A 15,315-nucleotide genomic window follows, 5' to 3' on the forward strand; every position below is an offset into this window, starting at 1 on the left:
AGTTGAGCTAGGGTTGGGGGTATCCCTTGCAGAGGCGCACCCGACCACGACGATGATGAAGTCGAGCAGGTTCCAGCCATTGCGGATGTAGGCGCTGGGGTGGAGCACCAGCCCGTAGGCCACGATCTTGAGCACGGTCTCCACAGTGAAAATCACCAAGAATACATACTCCACCTGCTCCTGGGGGCGGAGCCGGGGGTAGGGGGCGGGAGATCGGGAAGTTATTTGGGAGTGGGGTTTGTTTGACGGGGGTAGGGGAAGAGGAGCGTAGCGGGGACCGAGAGTGGGGCTGGGCAGGAGAGGGTCATCTGGGTCAGAGAGGGGCGGGGCCTGGTTGGAAGGCTTGAGGTGTGGCTCTACTGGGGCTGTATCTAGCTGGAGGCGGGGTGGGGCGGGGCTAGCCTCACCAGGTTGTGGTTGGCAGTGTTGGAGTCATCCTCTGGGAAGGGGATGTAGACCCCAAGGGCCACGCAGTTGGCAAAGATGGTCAGCAGGATGAGGATGTCGAAGGGCCTCAGGTGGACACAGTTAAGGACCCAGGCAGAGTGGTCTCAGAGCCCCACATTCCCTTGGGGCCCTCCCCACCCAATGCTGACCCTAAGGTGACCAGCTCTGACATTCCCAGCCCCTGCCCTGACCAAGGCCTTGACTCTGACCCCCCTGGAAACCTTAGCCATCCTCAACTCTCGCTGAGATTTAGTCTTTGACTCTTGATCCCCCTGGTGACCTTCACCTTTCTCAACTCCCCCCTTGAATCCAGTTCTTAATCCTTGATCCCTGGTGACCTCAGCCCTCTTCCATTCCAGCCCTGGCTTAATCCTTGACTCTTGTTACCCGGGTGACCTTCACCCCTGAGCCCTGCCCCTGGCCTTCCAGGATGCTTCCATTCCACGATGCTGATGCAGGACCGCCGCAGGGGGTTTGCCAGGGTGAGGCAGAAGAGTGCCCGGGGTGAGCGCTGGGCACTGGCCACTGCCACTGTCTTGTGCTTACTGTGCTGAGTCCTTCGCTTAGGGGTCCCCAGGCTGGATGCCCCGCCGATTTCACCACCTGATGCTGGGGGCCCAGGGCACAGCCCCCATTCGGGCCCAGGGCCTGTCCCGTTGGCTGGACTGGGCTCTGGGGTGGTGTCTGTGTGGAGAGACCGAGTGGGGGGGGGGACAGGGTATTGGGGCAATCATGGCTGCCTCCTACATGATCCTATCCCTCTGTCTGAGGGAAGGAGAGAAGAGCATGTAAAATTAGGGACAGTTGAGGGTACCTGAGTTAAAGATTGGGGGATAAGAGTTGGGATTGGAGTTGATTGATTGACGATAGAGTGAGGGCTTATAGGGGAGTGAGGGTGAGATTATGTTTCTAATTGAAGTAGGGTTTGGTGTTAGATTTGGGGGTTAGAGCTTGAATTGGCATGGGGTAGGATTAAGTTTATAGCTGGAAGCAAGTTTAGGATTAAATTTGAGTGGTAGAGTTTGGGTTGGGTTTAAATACCGGTGGGAGTAAAGTGTTCTTGAGATATGATTTAGGGTTAGGACTGGATATTTGAATGAGTTGGAATTTGAATTAGGATCAAGGTTAGGGTTTAACTTGAGTTTGGGTGGGATCTGAGTTTTGCACTGGGGTTTTCAGCTAAAGCCATTCCCAAGTCCCATGGCCTTGTTTCAGTCTCCAAGGGGCAGTGGGTTGGCCTGGTTAAGATACCCAGCTTTGGAGGAAACAAGCTATCTGAGTTTAAATCCTGACTCTACCACTTGGTAGCTGTGTGTGGCCTTGAGCAAATTATGTAACCTCTCTGAGCCTCAATTTCCTTATCTGTATAATGAGATGACAGTAAGAGTACCTACAATATAGGGTTGCTGTGAGGATTAAATGAGTTCAGCATTCAGAAGAGCGTCTGGCACATAGTATTAACCCCATTTTGCAGGTGGAGAAATTGATGCAAAAAGAGAGGTTAAGTGATTTGATGAAGTAGCTGAATTGGGAGCCAAATCCAGGCAGTCTCTGACTCTAAGCCTTCACAACTTACTACCACCATCAAGTGTGTATTCTCTCTCTCTCTCTCTCTCTCTCTCTCTCTCTCTGGTACTTAAAAATGGGTCTGCACTCTTTCTGGAAAGTCAGAGACCCACTCACTAACAGTGCTTATATCCAGGGGTTGGGGTTGAGTTTCGGTAACTTTAGAGCTCATGGTAAGGTCTGTATCCATGTTGGGGTTTGGATTCTAACGGGGATTTGCCCTCTGGTTGGTAAAGTTTGTGTTAGGATTAAGCTTGGGGCTGGCACTGGAGTTGAAGTTGGGGTGGGCGCTAGGATAGAGATCAGGGCCAGGATTCGGTTGGGTTTCAGTTGGGATCTAAGGCTGTGTTTGGGGCTGGCTGGGATGGGAACAGGATGATGTGATTCTGGTCCCCTAAAGGCTCTCCACGGGTGGGGTCCTGGTGGGCAGTGGGTGGGTCAGAGGGGCTGAGGATGGAGCAGAGCCCAGGCTTGCTCCAAGGGTCTGCAGGGGTGGAAGCCTGCTCTCACCTTTCCCGCCTTCAGATGCCGCCATCCTCCTTTGCAGGTTGAAGAGCCATCTGCACACAGCCCCCGTCTCTTCCCCCAGCTTTGGAGGGATTAAGGTCACAGGGCGGGGCCATAACAGGGTCGGATGGGAAGGCGAGGAGGGATGAAGATGGGACACTTGTGGGCCAGAGTCTGGCAACAGAAAAGGCACTGATTTTTAAAAAAATATTTTTACAAAATATATACTAGCACCAGAGTCAGAAACTAAAATAAGAAAAATGATAATTGTTTCCCAACAGTATCTGAAATTCGAAGTATGTAGGAATAGACCTAACATAACATATGTGCAAGATCTCCATGGAAAAAAATTATCAAATATTTTCAAGTGATTAAAGGGGACCCAAATAAATGGAGAGATACATTAAATTTACTAACTGAAATAGTCAAATTGTGAAGATGTCAGTTCTTCCCAGAGTGATCCAGAGATTCAATGCCGTCCCAAACACAAATCTCAGAAGGGACTTCCCTGGTGGTGCAGTGGTTAAGAATCCGCCCGCCAATGCGGGGGACACAGGCCCTGGTCCGGGAAGAGTCCACATGCCGCGGAGCAACTAAGCTCGTGTGCCACAACTACTGAGCCTGCGCTCTAGAGCCCGCGAGCCACAGCTACTGAAGCCCGCGCGCCTAGAGCCCGTGTTCCGCAACAAGAGAAGCCACTGCAGTGAGAAGCCCGCGCACCGCAACAAAGAGTAGCCCCCGCTTGCTGCAACAAAGACCACGCGCAACAACAAAGACCCAACACAGTCAAAAATAAATAAATTAATTTTTAAAAATCTCAAGAGATTTTTCCTTGAAATTTGACAAACTGATTCTAAAATGTATATTGATATACAAAAGACCTAGAAAAGCCAAAATCCTTTGAAAAATAACAAGATGGGAGGACTTGCTATATCAGGTATCAAAGCTTGTTATAAAGCAAGAGAAATTACGAACAGCATAGAGTTCAGAAACTGAGTCCCACATATAGGTACACGTGATTTATGACAAACGTGGCACTACTGAGCAGTGGAGACAGGGTGGTCTTTTTCATGAATGGTGGTTATATGGATGTTTACTATGTAATTATTCTCTGGAGTGTGTGTGTGTATATATATATATATATATATATATAAAACATTAAAATAAAGCATTTATTGAATGCATGAATACTAGTGACTGTAACTTACATAGTGGTTTTTGTTTGTTTTTTACTGTATTATGTATCAGGCACACATTTCAACGCTGCTTTACGTGAGTTAATTCTGTTTAATCCTAGGAAGCAGGTACATTAACAGTTCCATTTTACAGATGAGGAAACTAAGACACAGGGAAGCTATGTAACCTGCCCACGGTTGCGCATTTAGCAAGTTGCAGAGCTGAGACTCAAACCTAGTCGCTTTGTGCGAAAGCCCCTGCCTTAACTTGTACACTTTTACAATCTAGAAGATGAATGCTGCCTTAAATGAATGAGTATAGAAGTCTCTCTCCGTCCCGCTCCTTCCCCCTTCCTTCCAGACATACACACACACACACACACTTGCGCGTGCAGTATAATCCTTTGCTGACTCGGAAGATCGCACTGGGCTGCAGGAAAGAGAAAACAAACAAAACCAAACCTACAACTCCCAGCAGCCATTGCACGCTCAAGCTTGCGCGCGCCCATTCACACCAGAACGACAGGCATCCGGCTTGCGCCGAACTGGGTCTCGGAACTACACTTCCCGGCTCTCCTCGCGCAGCCCGTGACACCCCTTGGACCGCGAGCAGGGAGCGGGCTTTCCACAGCTGCGCCTCTCTTGCTCGGACCCGGCCCTGGACCCAACCTCGGACTCCAACACGGCTCTACCATGGAGGAGGCGGACCGAATCCTCATCCATTCCCTGCGACAGGCCGGCACGTAAGGACACAGCCCCCGCCCACCCCGGAATGCCCACATCCGGGACTCCAAAACTCTGGACCTTGACATCTAGGGCTGCAACTTCAGGACCCTAAGACCCTCCCTCCTCCTTACACAGACACACGCACGCACACACACGCACGCACACACACACGGGGCCTCCCAAACCCTTTGACCTCTACACTTGGTAAACCCCAAACTCCAGGACCTAGACACCTCGAGACCTTAAAACCTTGGAACCTCAAGACCCGGGATCCTGAAATCTGTGGATCTTGACATCAATACCCTGGGACTCTGACATCTGGAGATTCTAAGCCACCTTTATCCTGTGAACCAGGGAACTTAAAACTCTGGGATCCTGGCACTCAGGGACTCCAAAATCCCCTGGGATTGGATACTTGGGAACCTTCAAACCTGGTTTCCCAATACCTGAGCCTTTTAAAACCCCAGGACTCTAAAATCTGGTGGCCTTAATGCTTGGTGACCCCGACGCACAAGGACTCCTGCATTCGAGGGTCCTAAAAACCCAAGATGACAACATCTAGGGAGCTTGATTTCTGGATTGCTTGAGACTGGGTGGTCCTGATACCCAGGGACTCTGACATTTGGAACTCCTGAAAACTCCAGCCTCCCAACATCTAGTCTCAAAATCCTAGCAGGTCAGTATCTAGGGGCCTCTGACATGCAGCAAACATGATATCTGGGGATGCAGAAACCCAGAGACTATTCCATCTGGGCTCCTAGGCCTTCCCAGACCCCAGAAATTTGGGGCTTTTAGGCATAGGGAAATTTGAGATTTTTTGAACTCGGATCCTTTCCATCCACCATTCTACACCAAGATCTTAGGACCTGAGGACTCCCCCCATTCTCAGTTTTCCAAATGGAAGTCAGCCAGCAACACCCAAGACCTGTCTGAACTGTGGCCACCCTCCCCACCCCATCCCAGTACTAGGGCTTCCAGAAGGCAGCACGGCCCAGCCTCATCCTCCCTGTTTCCTGACTGCTTCCCCCCACCCCCTATCGAGACTGCCTCCTTCTTCTTCAGGGCAGTTCCTCCAGATGTGCAGACCCTGCGAGCCTTCACCACTGAGCTGGTTGTAGAAGCTGTGGTCCGTTGCCTGCGTGTGATCAACCCTGCTGTGGGCTCCGGCCTTAGCCCCCTGCTGCCTCTTGCTATGTCTGCCCGGTTCCGTCTGGCCATGAGCCTGGCTCAGGCCTGTATGGTGAGTGTCTTCCTCCCAATTACACACAGCCTCTTCCTTCCTCCTTCACAAAGTCACCAAGCTCCTTTGAGACTCTTGACTTTCCTCTCTGCCACCTCCCGTTGTGGCTTAGCGTTCATTAGTGGTTAAGGCTGCCGGCTCTGTGGTCAAACTGCCTGAGTAGTTCAGACCCTGGCTGCAGCACTTGTTAACTGTGTGACCTTGCTAACTGATGCCCCTGTGGGCATCAGTTTCCTTATCTGTGAAATCGAGATGATAAAAGTAGGGTTGTCCTGAGGATTAAATGAGTTGATCCAGTTTGTGCCTGAGTTGCCCCTGGCTCTCATATTTTGAGCTTAGCACCAAGAACTTTTCCCCCTATAGTATCCATTTACCAGTTCCTGAAAAGGCCCTGTTTTGAGTCACGTGCTCAGGCTGAAATTAACCACCACGTTCTCTGGTTGGGCCAGCTTGGGTCACCTGGTCATCCCTACAGGGCACTGTGATTGGCTGCTCCTTCAGGATCACTTGGAGTTGGGGGAGGGAGGGTTACCCGAAGGAAGATATGCTGCTTAACTAAAACAGTGTCTGCACTAAAACTTTACTCTGCCCTGTTGCAGCTTACCTCTCGTGAGAATAATTTACATACTGTCTCTATTGTAAATAAAGTGCCTTCTGGTGAAGCACTCATGCCTCCCCAGTACAGACCTGTGTCCAGTTACTATATCCAAGGGCTCCAAGTAAATGTCATTTCTCCTGGCTCATTAGTTCTGGGATTTTAGGCTAGTCTCTTAACCTCTTTGGGCTTAAGTTTTCTCATGTGTAAAAAGGGTAAGAATTGTACCTACCACATAGGGTTGCTGTGAGGATTAAAAATGAGTTCAGGGCTTCCCTGGTGGCGCAGTGGTTGAGAGTCCGCCTGCCGATGCAGGGGACACGGGCTCGTGCCCCGGTCCGGGAAGATCCTACATGCCGCGGAGCAGCTGGGCCCGTGAGCCATGGCCGCTGAGCCTGCGCGTCCGGAGCCTGTGCTCCGCAATGGGAGAGGCCACAACAGGGAGAGGCCCGTGTACCAAAAAAAAAAAAAAAATGAGTTCATACGTGAAAAGCTGGATATAGTAAGCTTTGTGCAAGTGGTATCACTATTATTGGATAGGCTTGATCTGGCTGCTTGTGTTCCAGCAACTTGTGGCTACGTAATGAATGTCAACATGCCCAGCGTACTCAGTATATGGTGGTAGAGGGACAATAGAGTAACTACAGTGAAACCTTCCACTTAGCCCCAAGGGACTGGGTGGTCAGGTTTCTTGAATTTGTTCCTTGCTTGTGCAGTTTCTGTCTCTTAGAAATAGGCCTCAGAGCTCTACCCTTCCCTTGGCTCTCTGGTTCACCTAGTTCTCAGGAGTTCTCAGGTTCTTCTGTCTGGGGCTCTCGGTGGCCCTCGAGGCAGGCGGTCTGTCCCCTGGCCTGGGGCTGTCTTCTCGAGGATGGCACTTTATAAGGGGAAACTTGTGTCCTGTTTGGCTAGGAGGGTGCACAGTGGGGCGTGTTGAGGAGGGGCCGGGGATCAGGCTTCCCCTAGTTTTCTCTTCCTCCCTTCTCTCGGTGCTGTTTCCCACTGGATTTGGTGGTGACCTACTTTTCCTTACACTAACTTTAGCGTGAGTATGGCTTTTTCCGTGATTGAGAGGTTCACGTGATTGTCTGGCCCCAGAGCCTCGGTTTGCCCTGAGCAGGTAGAAAAGGTCTCTCTTAACCCAGCTGGTGCTGCTCATGTCGCCCACCTTGGCTCAGCACTGCCGCCTTCTGGCGTCTGCCTCTTCATGTGCCCTACTCCTGGCACCACTTTTTGCGACTCAGCCACTTCCATACTTTGGTGTCTGTCATTTCACACACCCCACTCCTGGAGTGAGTTTCTGTATCAGTCACAGCCCTTTGATTGCAGGTGTCGGAAAAAACCCAAAGTAAAGTAGCTTAAAAGACAGTGGTTTTCACACTGTTTTGACTGTGATCCTCTGAAATAAATGTATCTTACGTTGTGACCAAGTTCACATATGTGTGTATAATAATGATGTTTTTTGAGTGTGTGCTCTGTGCTGGGCATTGTGGTAACCTGGTGTTAACTCACTGAATTCTGGTGACAACTTTCTGAAGTAGGCACTGTTGGTGTCCCTTTTCTCAGGTGAGAAAAGTGAAGCTCAGAGAGGTTAAGTGATTTGCCTGCGGTTACCCAGTTGGTAAGAAGCAAAGCTTGGATTTGCATCCACGAAGTATGCTTTCAGAATCCATGCAACTCTGGCCCAGAACCTTGATGGGCCCTTTTATCCCTTAAAGCATCCACATTGGGAAAGTACTGTCAGCCCCATTTTACAGCTAGAAACTGAGCTTCTTGGTGGTTGAATAACCGGTCCAAGGCCTTATAGCCAGTTGAGTAGCACAGGCTGGATTTCAACCCCAATCTTTTTGACTCCAAAGCCCATAGCCTCTTTTAAAAACATTATTTACTATTTTGTGTGGGTCATTTTTATGAGTCAGTGTCCAGTCCAGAGACACAAACCCCAGCAGTAATTTGAATGGGGAAATTTCAATATAAAGAATTGTTAACTGGCTAAAAGATGGTTAACTACTGAAAGAGTCAAAGAAATCTCCAAGGTGTGACAGAAGTAACACAATACCTTGAAAAGTCCCACTGGCACTCCAGACCGTTCACCTCGTTACCCTTACCCGTCTGCTGTAAGGGGATTACCTTGATTAGTTTCTTGTGTGTCTTTCCAGTTTTTAAAAAATGAAGATATAAGCAAATATAAATATATATTCTTATTTCCCCCCTTTCTTACACAAAAGAGAGCACATACCTAGTTTCTTACCTTATTTTTTCCCCTTGCCACATATCCTGGAAATCATTTCATATCAGGCAATCATTTTTTTTTTCCTTTTTGCGGCCGCAGAGTAGTTCACTGTATTTATGCACTGTAGTTTATTCAACCCCTCTCCTATGCTTGGACATTTAGGGAATTCCCAATATTTTGCAAATAATGCTGTAATGAATAATCTTGTGCATATATATTCTTGAATTGTTGGAGGCCTGTCTTCAGGGTAAACTCCTAGAAGTAGGATTGCTAGGTGGAAGGGTAAACGCATACGCCATTTTGTTAGATTTTCCCCAATCGCCTTCACTGGGATTGTTTAATTTCTGCCTTCCCAACAGCAGTGTACGGGAGGGTGCCTGTTTCCCCACAGCCTCACCCACTGAGTGTATTGTCAGAGTTTTGCCCATTCAATAGGTGAGGAATAGTCTCTCTGTATAGTTTTCCTCCTAGCTTTGTACTTTGAAAAACTTTCAAATTTAAGGAAAAATAAAAACAGAAAAATAACACCATTCTCCTAGCTTTCTGTGTTGTTAACATTTTCCTCCACTCTTTCTATCTGGGTACACACACACACACACACACACACGCGCACGCGCGCACATTTTTTTCTGAACCTTTTGAAAACAGCAGACATCATGACACTTCATACCTAAAACTTTCAGTGCGTCTCTCCCAAGTAAAAGGGCATTTGCCAGTATAACCACAGTATCATGATCCCACCCACGAACTGAATATTGATAGAGTAATAGTATCTAATATTTAGTGCGTGGTCAAATTTCCTCAGTCGTTACAAAAATATCCTTTTTAGCTCTTTTTGTTTCCAACTACAGAGTCCAATCTAGGATCATACATTTCATATCACTGTTACATTTCTAATCTTCTGTATCCAGCAGTCCTACTTAGTTTTTGTTTCTTTGTTTCTTTTTGCAATGATACATGTTTTTGAAGAATGCAGGCTGGTTGTTTCCTGGAATGCCCCATAATCTGAATTGGTCTGATCGTTTGCTCATGACTAGATTCAGGTCTGGGGCAGGAACTCTGTGCAAGTGATAGTATCTCCCTGCCCGAGTGGACCTCAGGAGAACGTAACGTCAGGTTGTCCCGGATCGGTGATGCTCGTGTGGCGTCTCTCCGCGTGCTTTCAATTCAAGTCGCTCTTGTAAGCAAAGTTGGACATATTTGCATATGTTTAAGGGCCGTGTTTCATTCTCTTTCTGGGAATTGTCTGCTCCTATCTTTTGCCTCTGTTACTGTTGCACCGTTGGTCTTTCTGCTTGTGTAGTTTTAGGCACTCTTTATATACTAGTGAAAAAGATTCACTCTTTGCCTACAATATGAACTCCAAACATTTTTTCCCAGCTTGTCATGCTTTTGACTTTGCTCACTGTAATTTTTCTTTAAAAATTTTTTCATGTATTCAGAAATACCCATCTTCTCTTTCATGGCTCTGGATTTTGAGTCATTTTTAGAGAGGCCAGAGCTTTAATTTTATTTTTTTTAAAAATATTTATTTATTTTGGTTGCGCCGGTCTTAGTTGCGGCACGTAAGACCTTCGCTGAGGCATGCGGACTCTCAGTTGTGGCACGCATGCCACAACTAGTTCCCCAACCAGGGATCGAACCTGGGTCCCCTGCAATTGGGAGCATGGAGTCACACCCACTGGACCACCAGGGAAGTCCCCGGAGCTTTAATTTTTAAAGCTCTGAAGGCCTTGGTGAGCCAAGGGGAAGTTCAGAGGGTGATGGTTGGTGAGAGAGTGGGAGCGTTTGTGGTCTCAGCCCTGGGCTCCCAGAACAGGAGGATCCTGCCTGCCTGACTGATAGCGGCCACTCTTCCCCACCCCCAGGACCTGGGATATCCCTTGGAGCTTGGCTATCAGAACTTCCTCTACCCCAGTGAGCCTGACCTCCGGGACCTGCTTCTCTTCTTGGCTGAACGTCTGCCCACTGATGCCTCTGAGGACGCAGACCAGCCTGCTGGTATGGGGTGCCTGGGGCGTGGTGGGGGTGAGGGAGAGGGTGTTGTGGGGGCTGAGAGAGGTGGAAGTGGTGAAAAGGTTGACTGGTGGGTGTGGGGTATATGTCTTCAGGAGAACTAGGTGGGAGGACTGGGGCTGGGAGAGGGGATGCAGGGCAGAGGGAAGGGAACTGGGGCTTGGGCTGACCCAGGTGGGGAGTTGGTGCTGGAAGGGGCCTCTCTGCCTCACCTCCTGCCTTGCCCCCGCCTCGCCCACTCTACTCTAACCACACCAGGCCACTCTGGCCTCAGGGCCTTTGCATCTGCTGGCTTACTCACCCAGATAGCCTCCTGGTTCACTCCCTTACCTCTTGGAGGTTCCTGTTCACAGGTCACCTCAGGGAGGCCTTCCTTGGATTGCCTTGTTTAAAATTATATCTTCCTCTCAATGGTCCTTATCTTCCTTTCCTGATGACCACCTGACAGTCTTCTGTATTGTACTTACGACCTTGATCACGCTCTCCTCTACCTGCCTCTGCGGGAGGGCAGGAGGATATTTATGTTTGTTCACTGAAGTAGCCCAAGGGTCTAGAATGGCGACTGGTACCAAGTAGGTGCTTAATAAGTGTTTGTTGAACGTCAGAGTGTGAGAATGATAGCTACATAGATATGTGTCTCTGGGGCGGCAGTCAGGCTGCTCTCCCAGGGTATGCATTTTTGGAGTTGTGGCACTGTCACCTGATTGACACTCCCTCCCCACTTCCCTAGGTGACTCAGCTATCCTCCTCCGGGCCATCGGGAGCCAAATCCGTGACCAGCTAGCCCTGCCCTGGGTCCCACCCCTCCTTCGCACTCCTAAGCTGCAGCACCTCCAGGTGGGACCCCTCAACTCATGTCAGTGTTGTTTGTTGCTGCCTTGCCTGCCTTGTCCCCATTTGGGTGCTCAGGTTTTTGGCCCCCTCCCCCTGGTGCCCCCCCTCACGATTCATCCTAGAGGTCTGATTCTGCTCTCTCACCAGGGCTCGGCCCACCAGAAGCCTTTCCATGCCAGCAGGCTGTTCATGCCTGATTTGCTCTCCAGAGGAGGTGACGATGAGGCTTTGGAGAGGGGCTGGGGGGAGGGGTAGAGGTGGGCCTAACTGCATGGTGAGGCAGGAGGGCCGGCTGACTCTGTTGCTGCCTCCAGAGCCCCGGGAGTTCCAGGCGAGTCCCCTGCTGCTACCAGCCCCCGCCCAGGTGCCGCAGCCTGCTGCGAGGGTGGCCTCGCTCCTTGAATGCCACGCCATCCAACTCTGCCAGCACACGGGCCGGGACCGCCCCAGGGATGAGGACTGGGTCCACCGGGCATCCCGCCTCCCCGTCCAGGTACTGCCCAGTGCTTGGTCCCTGCTGACGAGGTCCCTGCTCACTGTGGCTCCCATTTCGTTTCCCGTTAGTCCTCTGCCCCTCTCCTTTGCCCACTTTGTCCCTCTCTTCCATCGTCTCCTCCCTGTGTGCAACTACCTGGCTCCCTGCCTGAAAGAACATTGGAGTCAGAAAGATTGTGGCCCTCGCACAAGTCAGTATGGCCCCTCGGAGTGTCCGCTTCCTGCTGTGAGACACGGGTGGTGATACTGCTGTCTTCTGAGGGCGATGTTCCACCGAAGGACGTGCACAGGCAGCCAGAGCTGTCAGGATCTGCTCCCTTCCTCCCTGTTTCTACTACCTTCTTCCTGCCCCTGATTCGCTCCCTCTTTCTCTGTCTCTGCCGTCATCACCGATGTGTGGCTTCCAGATCTCTGCACCGTCTCTTCTCATCACTGGCTTTCTCCTTCTGTGGTTTTGCTGCCCCTCTTTCTCTCTCCCCACTGCTGTCTCCTCGTTTCTGTGTCTCTGCCTCATCTACCTCTATATCCGCCTCCATCTCCCCTCTGTCCACCTCAGTATCTGTCCCCATCCTCTCCCCACTTTGTCCGCCTCTGGAACTGTCTCCTTCCGCCTCCTCCGCTGCCATTTGTTCTGTCATCTTTTTCTCTCTTTTTTAAACTTACAGGCATTTCAGACACAGAAGTAGAGAGAATAGTCTCATAAACTCTATGTCCCTGCCATCCACCTTCAATTATAAGCCTTTTGTGGGAATTCCCTGGCGGTCCAGTGGTTAGGACTCAGCGCTTTCGCTGCTGAGGGTCCAGGTTCAATCCCTGGTCGGGGAACTAAGATCCCACGAGTCGCGAGGCACAACCAAAAGGAGAAAAAAAAAAAAGATATAAGCATTTTGCCAATCTTTCCTCATCCCTTCTCTAACATTTTTTTCTGTAATATTTTAAAGCAAGTCCCAGACATCATATCATTTTAACTCTAAATACTTAAGCAGACATCTCTTAACTCATAAGGGCATTCACTTTTTAACACAACCCCTGGGCCATTTTCACACCTAACAGAATTAACAGTGACCTCTTTTTCTTTTGTTTTTTTTTTAAAGCTTTGTGTATGCATTTTATCTTTTGAACCAGAACCTATTACATCTTTTTTTCCCCTAAATTTATTTATTTATTTACTTTTGGCTACATTGGGTCTTCGTTGCTGCGTGCAGGCTTTCTCTAGTTGCGGCGAGCAGGGGCTCCCCTTCGTTGCAGTGCGCAGGCTTCTCATCGCGGTGGCTTCTCTTGTTGTGGAGCATGGGCTCTAGGCACGTGGGCTTCAGTAGTTGTGGCACGCAGGCTCAGTAGTTGTGGCTCGCGGGCTCTAGAGCACAGGCTCAGTAGTTGTGGTGCATGGGCTTAGTTGCTCCGCGGCATGTGGGATCTTCCTGGACCAGGGCTCAAACCCGTGTCCCCTGTATTGGTAACAGTGACCTCTTAATACCATCCAACACTGAGTTCGTAATCAGATTTCTCCAGTTGTCTCAAAACTGCCTCTGTTCTCATGTCTCTCTCTCTCTCTCTCAATTCCACTCTGCCTCTGCCCCCTTCTTTGCCCAGCACCTCTGACTCGGTTTCCGCTCTGTCCCCACATATCTTTTGAGTGTCGGTCTCTAATTTGGGGGCTGCAGGCTTACTTCTCTCCCTTCCCACAGCCTCCTCCAGTGCAGGGAGCCAGTGGGTAGAGAGAAGCAGGGCTGAAGAAGAGGAGGCCCCATCCTCAGGGAGCTCCCAGGCCTGTGGACCAGGAGAGTGGGTCCAGGCCCCCTTGTGGGAGAGGCTGGATGGCTGGTGTGACTTGGGGGTAGCACCTTGTCAAGCAGCTCCCTGGTGGAGGCAGGGCCTTGGGTACCCAGCAGGCCTCCACACTTTTCCACTGTTTCTAGGAGGATACTCGGACTCAGCGGCAGCGGCTGCAGAAGCACTTGGCCGAGCATCTGCGCCAGACCTGGGGCCGGCCGGGGCCCCCCCAACAAGCCCGAGACCTGGGAGAGCTGCTGCAGGCCTGGGGTGCTGGCGCCAGGACTGGTGCTCCCAAGGGCTCCCGCTTCACACATTCAGAGAAGTTCACCTTCCATCTGGTGGGTGGGCCTGAGTGGCCCTGGGACATGCTGATGGGGCCAAGGCAGTATTGCTTTATGTATACACACCACATTTTATCCATACAGGGGCCCGTGTTCCCACCTGCCCTCTCCCCATGGTGGATGGGCACCCAGAACGGTCCCCTGGCTTCTTGGGAACTTCCGTGGAGAAAGGGTAGAGGGGTGGGAACTATGTAAGCGTGTAGGGCTGCTCTTCGTGCAGACCCCAGCTTTTCCTGGGCAGTTTCCTCTGGACATATCTTCTCTCCTTGGATGGTCATCCAGAGGGGCCCTCATCCTTCTCATGGGCAGATGGGCAAGAGCTGTGTCAGCGTCAGGGAGGTTTCTTTATGAGCAAACACTCCAGTCTAAGGTCACAGAGAGCGCATTGATCCTCACACACGTTCTGACAGCCGTCAGTGGTACTGTACCTGGGTATGGTGCTGGGAAGGTGCTTTTGGTGGGTGTTGAGGCTGGGCTGTGAGGGGCAGGGCTTTCCCCGACAGCCAGGATGCTCCTTTCTCGCTCCCCAGGAGCCCGAGGCCCAGGCAGCCCAGGTGTCAGATGTGCCGGCCACCTCCCGGCGGCCTGAACAGGTGAGCAGAGCAATGGTGAGGCGGGGGAGGTGTCTTGGGCCCTTGGCTGTCTACTGGCCTGACACCCCCACCCCGACTGCCTGTGCCTCCCAGGACACATGGGCAGCTCAGGAGCAGGAGCTGGAGTCTCTTCGGGAGCAGCTGGAGGGAGTGAATCGCAACATTGAAGAGGTTGAAGCCAACATGAAGACCCTGGGAATCAGCCTTGTGCAGGTGGGTGTGGGAGAGGGGCTGTCCACCGGGGTCAGGTCACAAGTCCAGCCTAGACGGCTTAGAGGGACTTGAGGGGGTACTCTGTAGAGGTCTGCACTTGTCAGAAGGGTTCATGGGAGACACTGGGGACCTGTGGGCCTCTTGAGGGTTCAGGAGAATCAGTGGGAGTGAGAGGGCGATGTAGGGTTGGGGGTGGGGGTGGTGTTGGACCTGCAGGGGTTAGAGGTGCCTTGGTGTCTGTGAGAATCGGGAGGGGTGTAAGTGTCTGTGGGCCTCTGTAGGGGCTTGTGGGGCTCGTCAGGGGTCCTGGGCAGTCAGTGTGGAGGTGGAGGGGTCAGAGGGGCCTCTGGGTGCCTGTCACTGCTTGTAGGTCTCTGTTACTATCAGGAGGGGTCCGAGGGGCCCATAGGGCCCCTGGAGGGATGTGTTGTCATCTGAGGGCCTTGGGCTAGGCCAGGGCTCTCCAGGCTTAGCGGGGGCTGGGAGGTTGTGGTGCGCATGGGGCTTCCCCACTGACTGGGAGCGGGGATCCTGGGTGCCAGGTGGAGACTGAGGGTC

At 51.2% G+C, this 15,315-nt stretch overlaps 2 protein-coding genes across 2 annotated transcripts in view; one reads left to right on the forward strand and one right to left on the reverse strand.

The window, feature by feature from the left end:
- CACNA1F (calcium voltage-gated channel subunit alpha1 F) overlaps positions 1-2,548 on the reverse strand; it is a 22,830-nt gene extending 20,282 nt beyond the window's left edge. Inside the window, exons 1-4 of the mRNA XM_024745231.1 lie at positions 2,524-2,548; positions 882-1,131; positions 408-513; positions 41-180 (exon numbers count right to left, since the gene is read on the reverse strand). Coding sequence (XP_024600999.1) covers positions 41-180; positions 408-513; positions 882-1,131; positions 2,524-2,548 — 521 coding nt within the window. The remainder of the gene's footprint in view (positions 1-40; positions 181-407; positions 514-881; positions 1,132-2,523) is intronic.
- A 1,706-nt stretch (positions 2,549-4,254) lies between these two features.
- Positions 4,255-15,315, forward strand: part of CCDC22 (CCC complex scaffolding subunit CCDC22) — a 13,018-nt gene continuing 1,957 nt past the window's right edge. Inside the window, exons 1-9 of the mRNA XM_024745232.1 lie at positions 4,255-4,438; positions 5,484-5,661; positions 10,358-10,490; positions 11,236-11,342; positions 11,487-11,553; positions 11,654-11,832; positions 13,754-13,948; positions 14,482-14,544; positions 14,638-14,757. Of these exons, the coding sequence (XP_024601000.1) occupies positions 4,389-4,438; positions 5,484-5,661; positions 10,358-10,490; positions 11,236-11,342; positions 11,487-11,553; positions 11,654-11,832; positions 13,754-13,948; positions 14,482-14,544; positions 14,638-14,757 (1,092 nt within the window). The 5' untranslated portion in view covers positions 4,255-4,388. The remainder of the gene's footprint in view (positions 4,439-5,483; positions 5,662-10,357; positions 10,491-11,235; positions 11,343-11,486; positions 11,554-11,653; positions 11,833-13,753; positions 13,949-14,481; positions 14,545-14,637; positions 14,758-15,315) is intronic.

The sequence above is a fragment of the Neophocaena asiaeorientalis genome, unplaced genomic scaffold, assembly GCF_003031525.2.
Source record: "Neophocaena asiaeorientalis asiaeorientalis breed wild unplaced genomic scaffold, Neophocaena_asiaeorientalis_V1.1 scaffold1418, whole genome shotgun sequence".
In the NCBI taxonomy this organism is placed as follows: Eukaryota; Metazoa; Chordata; class Mammalia; order Artiodactyla; family Phocoenidae; genus Neophocaena; species Neophocaena asiaeorientalis.